This window comes from Cicer arietinum, chromosome 1, assembly GCF_000331145.2.
Source record: "Cicer arietinum cultivar CDC Frontier isolate Library 1 chromosome 1, Cicar.CDCFrontier_v2.0, whole genome shotgun sequence".
NCBI classification, from domain to species: Eukaryota; Viridiplantae; Streptophyta; class Magnoliopsida; order Fabales; family Fabaceae; genus Cicer; species Cicer arietinum.
The window spans coordinates 232976-241304 of record NC_021160.2 but is presented as its reverse complement, the minus strand read 5'-3'; the positions used below and the strand labels follow the sequence as shown (position 1 = coordinate 241304).

Sequence of the window (8329 nt, the reverse complement as noted above, 5' to 3'; positions counted from 1 at the left end):
AACCTCATTAGATACAAAGATAATACAGAAAAACACAAATGTAAGACTCAAGAAAATATTGGACAAATTTAGAATCTAGTTGGTATCAAGTAGGTCCCAAAAGCAATACCAATAGTAGCCATATAGTATAAATAAGTAGTGATAACAACAAGAGAGCAAAAACAAGACTTAGAGCACTTGTCTAACTCAATTACTATCCTGTTAAAATGCATACATCAATCACCTGGTATACATCAGAAAACAAAACAAAAAAACAGTTAAGTAGCATACTTGCTTCTTTTTTCTGCTTCTTTTAAAAAGTGTTAAATCATATCAGCATTACAACATGATTGACAAAAAAAGGCATAAATTCATACAGTTTTATCACTTCACCTCTGGTAAGGTTGTTCTATACAAAAAATCAAAACACTAATGCAACAGTAGAAATCATCACATAATATAGATAATTAAATCTATACAACAAACTTTTAAAACTAATGAAAAAAAAATACATGCATAATGCTCTTGAAAGTGCTCCATTCCATTACATTAATAATTAATCTAGAGATAAAACAAAACAAATAAAATTGAAAAACAATGTGATACTAAAGATAAGAAAGAACCAAACAGAGTTTCCAAAAAAAGAAAAAGCAAAAAAATTGAAGAGAAATAATATCATAACATGCTATCTGATTTAGCAGGCATCCTCCTTAGGAAGTTCTGGGGAAGTGCAGGCAAATCGAAGCGAAGCCTTGGATGTCTTAACAAGTAAGTGACCCAAAGGAATAATATAACGCGAAAAGAAATAAAACAAGTAAAAATGATAGCAACCAAACAGAAAATCAAGAACAAAGTTGTTGCTCTTGGATCCCTCCAGCTAATAAGAGACTGCACCCTTTCTCCTTGAGTTGCCAAATCACCCATCACAGCTAACACTCTCCCTGAAATTCCTCTCAATCTATCATACTTTTTAGACAGATTACCGCCACTTAATTTAGTTGGGAAATTATCAAACTCTTCTTCTAATTCTTCATTAGTTGCTGTATCAGCATGAGAAAGTTGCATATCCATATGAGAAGGATATCTTGGCCTTAATCTGTACCTCCAAATTCCCTTAAAGAATAAGAAGGTAAAAGTTGCTGGCAAAATAACTCCTGGTTTGAAAATGATGAAGAGAAAGATGAAATAACCAACTATCGATTTAACCGAACTCTTCCAACTGCGTAACTCTTCTATTTTCTTAACAAACGAAACTAAACCGCTTAGAAGACCGGCGATCCTGTAAAACTGAGCTCTTCCTCTCCTCATGCTCCACACATTTGCTCTCACATCTAGCATGAACTCAACAACCTCTTTACTAAGAGGTGGTTCAGCTCTTTTGAACCTCAATGTTGTGATTGCTGCAGCTTGGTTTCTCAAACTCTCTAACTGAAACATAGACAATGGACATATGTAGTGCATTGTTGGGAGAAAAGGTTGAGCGTAAGTTTGCAAAACATTCAACAAAGAAGGACAAGAGAATCTCACTGCCAATTGAATTTCTCCCATTTTTTTGGCTCCTTGAGTATGCAAGTTTATAAGTGGATATGAGTGAGTATAAATCCTATCACTTTCAAGTGTTGAAAGCCTAATCCTTACCTTACCAATTCTCTTATCAACATCACCATTTTTTCCTCCACCATTCTTACCTCCATGTATATATCCATTATCAAACACCACAATTGTGATGACTGTGCAAGGATCATAAACTTCCCATGTATATTGCTCATTCCACCTTGGTGAAAGACAATCAACAATAGTTCTTGTCCTCACCCATTTAGGACCATACTTAGCTACACAATATGCGTCCGTTCGATCCTTCTTCATTGGAGAGAGCCCAACAGCATTCAAGATTCCCAATTCCAAAACACCAATACTTGGTTTGTTCAAATACTTAGAAGATGGTCTTAGATCACTACTATAATGAGTGGCCTCATCAAGTACATGGTACCCTCCATCCAAAGAAATCCTTAAATTCAATTTAGTATTGAATGTAACCTCCTCCTTACCTTCAAGTTCTTTAGGCTTCTCAAGATTGTACCAAACACTAGCCGTTGGAGTTGCATCTATTCTTCTCTCAACATCCTTAAGATGAATCATACAACTTCCCAAACTTTCATGTTTGTTGGAGTTTCCTTGACCTTGCTCAATGCTTAAAAGCAAGGACTCATCAAAAGGTTCTGCTGCAACAAACATCAAATCCTCATTCCACGAAGGGTTCGGATTAATCTTCACAGGACAACTTCTCAATGCCAAATTCCCAAGAACACCTTGAATAAAGATTTCATTGTTGCCACTTTTGTTTTTGAGAAACAAATCTTGTGCTTGAATCACATTAACTCTAAGATACCAAAGTCTAGGAGAAATATACACTTTAGAACGAGTGTAAGCGATGTTTTCGACATTAGTAGTTGTTGCATCTGAATGCCAAGCATCAGGAAAACTTTCATCGGCTTGAGATCCCATCCAAACAGACACCATTAACTCTCCATGAACAAGTTTAACACCATTTTGATCCTCAAGCTTATACCATTGTGGGGCTAAAGGACTATCAGGAGGAAACCTAATAGGAATATCAGATATTGTGAAAACTATACGACCGATGAAAGAGTCCTTTTGATCAGCACCAGAACCAACTTCTTTTTCATTCACAACAATCTCCAAAACTTGTTCTTGAATCCTCTCTTTAGAAAAAGCAAAAACTTGGTTCCATTCAGGATTTGAAGTTTTCTCAAAGACCCTTGTTGTCCCTTTGAAACTTCCAAGCTTAACTTCCACAAAAGGGTTGCATGGACCAGAGCCACCGGTTTCTGGTAAGTCTTTGGCTCTCACTACTCTTGCAAAAAGAAACTGCATTTGTTCAACAAGATCAAATGATGTTGGAAGCCTATCACCAACTATCACTCTTCCAGCACTGATGTTAGGTGTTGTTTCCTTTACAGAAAAATCTTCTTTTTGCTTCTTTTGATTTTGGTTTTGATTTTGGTTTTGGTTTTGGTTTTGGTTTTGATTTTGATTTTGGTTTTGGTTTTGGTTTTGATTTTGATTTTGATTTTGGTTGGCCATTGCTTACACTACAAAAAAGAAAAAGAACAAAAAATGTAAGTGTAAGTACAAAGTCAAATCATATAGACATATATAACAATATTAGTTATTGAACTTGTGCAACATACAGAAAGATTTCTGTTTTATAAAAATATATGCGTAAAGCGTAAAGAAGAGTTAAATATATAAAACTCAAAAAATGGAAGTAATTTTTCATCAAAATGAAAATAAATATTGTGTTTATCCAAACAATAAACATGTGAAAACATAGTAGAGCTAACAAGTAGTAGTATATACAAGTCGTAATTTCCGCTAGTATATGTAAAAGCATTAACAAAATGTCACGAAGAGGATTGAGGGAAAAACAAAACAATCAGAAAGAGATTTATGAAGTGAATCATGAACAAGAGGAATAACTCATACATGTATTATGTGCTTTCTAACATTAACAATGTCTTTTAGAATGTTATTTTTTTACTTTGAAACAGAGATACTGGCATGCAGGAAATGCAAACATAGCTGTCAGTTTTTGTCAGTTTTAGAAGGAGAATATGTTAACTGCATTTATTTTAAATTAAAATCATTTTCATCACAAACACCAATATATATTTATTAAAATTATTATTAATTATTGAGATTAAAAACTATAAGAAGTCTATTTTACATGTACAACTAATCACAATTTACCATTATAGCATAATTTCTTTTTTCAATTTTTTATTTTAAGTATATTAACAATTTGTGATAAGGTATATATCTAATCTCTAAAGTCTTAAATATTTAAAACTAAATATAATTCTCTTTCATCTAAAATCAATTAATCATCATCATTAAAAAAAAAATACGCTCTAATGGGAAAAAGAATAATATAATTTATTTCGTTACTCGAATTCGAAACAAATTTGTACAGTACTAAAATATATATACGATAATAGTAATTTGAAACTAATATAGAAAAGAGTAACAATAGAAAGAACAATTGCAAAACAGAGAGAAAGTGAAAACTGAGAAATTATTTATCATCAACCGAAAAAGAAAACAAAAAGAATAAAGAATTAAACGTAGCACTAATCAAAGAACTGCTGCTTCTCTATTTACGGATACTTCTTTTTGATTTGTGTAAAATCTATAGTGTTTCATTTTGCATCAGGTTAATAAATTCATCATCATATTGTTTTTGGTAATAAATAAATTGACGTTAATTACATTTGATTGTTATGATATGTGTAATAATTGGAATGTTGTGTATTTTAATTTTTCCAAATGGTTTTGTTTTTTGGAATAACTTCTCAAAATCTATTTAATGGATTTGTTTGCTAATGTAGGTCTTGCGTTGCAGCAATTGATGGTGTGATTGGGAATCAAATAAACAAGATTTATTTGTAATGAAATCGGTTGGAAAGACCGTTGTGTTTAATTTTTTTTTATTTTTTTATTTTGGTTTAGTGGAATATTGTTCTTTCAGTTATGTAACCAAAAAATTTAAGATAACAAAAAATGAAAAATAGTTTTTATTTTCTTCTTTTTTTTACAATTTATAATTCATAAAATCATCTTCTTTTTAATCATTCTTTATTTGTAAGTTTTTACATTTAACACTATTTGTCAATTCACAAAGTCAATTATTTAAACATCAATATCTTTAATCATGATCAAAATTTACATCAACTTTTAAAGTTAATTAGTAAATCATGACTATCATCTTAATTTAGTCAATAATTTTTTAAAATACTTCTTTCTAATATATTTTAAAATTGATATTTTTAATATATTATCACTTATAATTACATAATTGACACTATAATCATATTAATTGTGAAATGTTTAAATGTATTGTTTAGATTTCCACTTAAAAATTTAAATATACGTTTGAACTCAATATGAGTTTGTCTATATCTTTTGTTAATTGTGAAATATCATTTACCTTTTAGAAATATTTTAGGTATATTTTGCTACGGTGAATGCAACTATTTTTCTTTTTAAGTGTAGTTTTTTTATTATTAGAAAATACAATAATAAAAAATATACACTTAACAAAATATTACTCTTAACTGTTTTTCTTATTACTCTTAACAAAACATACAATTTAATTAAAATAATTTACAACTAAAAAATATTATCACATTATATCATATATCAACTGTCTAACCTATAAAAGTTTATTGTTCGATCTTAGATAATTATAATATTAATAGATAGTAGTTGAGTTGTTAACTATAATATTAGAGTTTGTTTGAGATTAATTAGTTTATTGTTCGATTTTAAATAATTATATATAAATAAAATTTAATTGTATTAATTTTATTATTATATATATAGTTATTATATATAAAAATGTCTATTATTTTAATAATTTATAGTTATTATATATATAAAAAATAATTTTAAAAAATATAAGGATATGGTACTATCGCTAACGCTGCCACTACAAACATTAAAAATATGTCCTCTAATGGAACGTATATTTCTACTAGATCTAAAAACAAACTTGGACCCGTATTAAATTATATACAATAATAGAAACTTCAGAGTAGTGTTGAAAACAGTAATAATACAAATAACAAATTCGCTATCATCAATTGAAAAAAGGAGGGGAAAAATAGAAAAAAGGAAATCGAAGAAATGTAACCTGAAGCGAGGAAAACAGAGAAACCAAAGAGGGAGTGGAGACGTAGATGAAAAAAGTAGCACCTATCACAGAACTCTTTATTTTTGTTTTGAAGAACAGGTGTACGCTCTAATGTTAGTTATCACGTTTTTTTTGGTAATAAATAAATACACATCAATTCCATTGGATTGTTATGACATGTGTAATGATTAGTTCGATATTTTGATAATTAATTGGAATGTAACCGTCATGTGTTTTAATGTTTCAAAACCGTTTTTTTTTTTTTTAATTCTTCCAAATTGATTTAATTTCAAATAGTTTTTTTAAGTAGTTTAAAATTAATTTTGTAATTCTAAATTACATAGAATAAATAAATAAACAGCAGTTCGGGGAAATGGAAGTTGTTGACGTAGGTATTACGTTGCAGCAATAGTGTGGATGGGAATCAAATCAACAACATCTATTTGTAATGAAAACCTGTTGGAAAGACAACAATATTTGAGCAAATAACATTTATTCGTCGTGCCACACTGTGTTTAATTATTTTATATTTTATTTAGTACAATAGAATATTGTTCTTTCGGTTATGAAATCAAAAGAAGTTAAAATAACTAAAATAAAAAATAGTTTTTTTTTCTTTTCTTTTTTTTTCTTTTTTAATTTAAAATTCATCATCGTCTTGTTTTTGTTTTAAACATTATTATTTTTAGTTTTTCAAATTTAAAAATATTTGTTGATTCTTAAGGTTAATTATTCAAACATTAATATCTTTAATTAGTAGCCAGAATCAAAATTGACATCTATTTTTAACCATCCTGAAATATTTTTAACACACACTAACCATTTTACTTCGTTAAAAAAATGTCCGACAAAACTTGAGATTTTTTTAATGAACTTCCCACAAATTTTCCAATTTTAAGACACTAATAATTTTCTAATAAACGATTGTTTAAGTGTCGCCCTCTCAATAACCATATTACAACACTATCTCAATAATCTATACTCCACTCTACAATCTCACATAATGGTACAATATCATCTTACAATCGTGCTATTAAAAGAAAATTTATATCCAATTATATTTTAAAGGAAATTATGAAGTACATAACCAAATCACTTATTGTTAACCTTTATTTGGAAATAAATGTAGACAAATTACATTTACAAATAAAACGCATCTAGACAACTAAATGCATTCATTTGTAATCAAACGGTAACAATTAATTTGCTTTATTATATAATTTCATCTACTTTTGAATTCAAATCAAATAGATAACTATCATATTCAACAATTTCAAATTCAAATCAAACTATTAAGTAGTACTAATTATAGGGTATAAATCAATTTGAAATTCAAAATTTAAATATGTAAATGAATCAATAAAAAGTTAATTAATTGGTGAACATTCCCATACACACTTTAAAATGAGAATGTAATAGACTATATGATTGAACCGGTGTTTCTAAGATAAAGTTATCGATACATATCATCAAGTTGAATTATTTGTTGGATATGTTGTTTGCAAATTTAATATATATTATATTATTTATTTATTTTTTGTTGCAAATGAATTATATCACCCGTGTTCTTTAATTTCAGTTAATATTTTATTAAATATCACCCGTGTTCTTTAATTTCAGTTAACGTTTTAGTAATTTATCTTTTTTTATTTCTTTTCAGATTTGGTCATTTATATCTAAGAATATCAAATAAAGAATGAAAATGTGAGTTTATTTGAAGATTTGCATTATGAAATTGATAAAATTTGTATTATATTGAAGAATATAATTAATTTTATGAGTTTTATTTGAAAATTTTAATGAATTTTTATTAAAAAAATAATAACATTGTTAACATTTTAAAACATAAAAGATCAAATTATCACTTAAAATTAAAATAAAAGATCAAACCAAAAAATAAAAAATAAAAAATAAAAGACTAAATTGTTAACTGAAATTAAATTAAGAGACTACATTTGGTATTTAACCTCACTTATAATAATATATGTCGAGTATTTTTACGATAAAACATAAATAATTAGTATAATGTTTATAAATAGTGAAAGTGGTTTCTCTTGTAAAATAATTTTTTTTTAAATATAAAAAAATAGAAATTCTCTAAATTTAAGAGCTGCAAATATTGGTTACACTATTCGTCAATCATAATAAATCATATTTATAATTTTAAATATGATGAAAATAAAACTTAAATTTTATATTATCAATTAATTATAAATATCAATGTTTGTCTAACACAACTAACAAATACCATTATTATTAAAATTGACTCTAACAAATACCAATATTGTTAGAATTGATAACTTATCTCAGAATTCGAATGTGTAAATTAATTAAGTTAAAATTTATCATATCTTTTAATATAAAAAATATTAAAAAATTTAAATTAAAAAAAAAAAGGAAAATGATAACAAAAAAAAAACACCGTAGTTAAATGACCAGAAATTCGAATCTTGACACGTATACAAATAATAAAAATAGAAAACCTGATTTGTCCCCAAAGAAGAAATTAGTCTCTTTATGAAAGATTAGATCTTTGTTAACCCACTCATCTTAATTTCTTTAAATACGGGTAGACAAATAGAAATATCTATTAGTTTCTAGAACCAACAAATTCTAGCGATTCGTTAAAAATGGCAT

General features: G+C 27.4%; 1 protein-coding gene across 1 annotated transcript; it reads right to left on the bottom strand.

The window, feature by feature from the left end:
- Window positions 1-477: 477 nt before the first annotated feature.
- On the bottom strand, window positions 478-5788 carry LOC101498310 (FT-interacting protein 3-like). The gene is made up of 2 exons (XM_012712814.3): window positions 5693-5788; window positions 478-3092 (listed from the first exon to the last, which is right to left on the bottom strand). Exon 2 carries the CDS (start codon window positions 3082-3084, stop codon window positions 655-657), a length of 2430 nt encoding a protein of 809 aa, XP_012568268.2. The 5' UTR covers window positions 3085-3092; window positions 5693-5788; the 3' UTR covers window positions 478-654.
- Between the last annotated feature and the right edge of the window lie 2541 nt (window positions 5789-8329).

What these genes read in the sequence shown, in the direction of transcription:
- LOC101498310 (XM_012712814.3), bottom strand. Translation starts at nt 3,084, where the DNA reads ATGGCCAACCAAAATCAAAATCAAAATCAAAACCAAAACCAAAACCAA.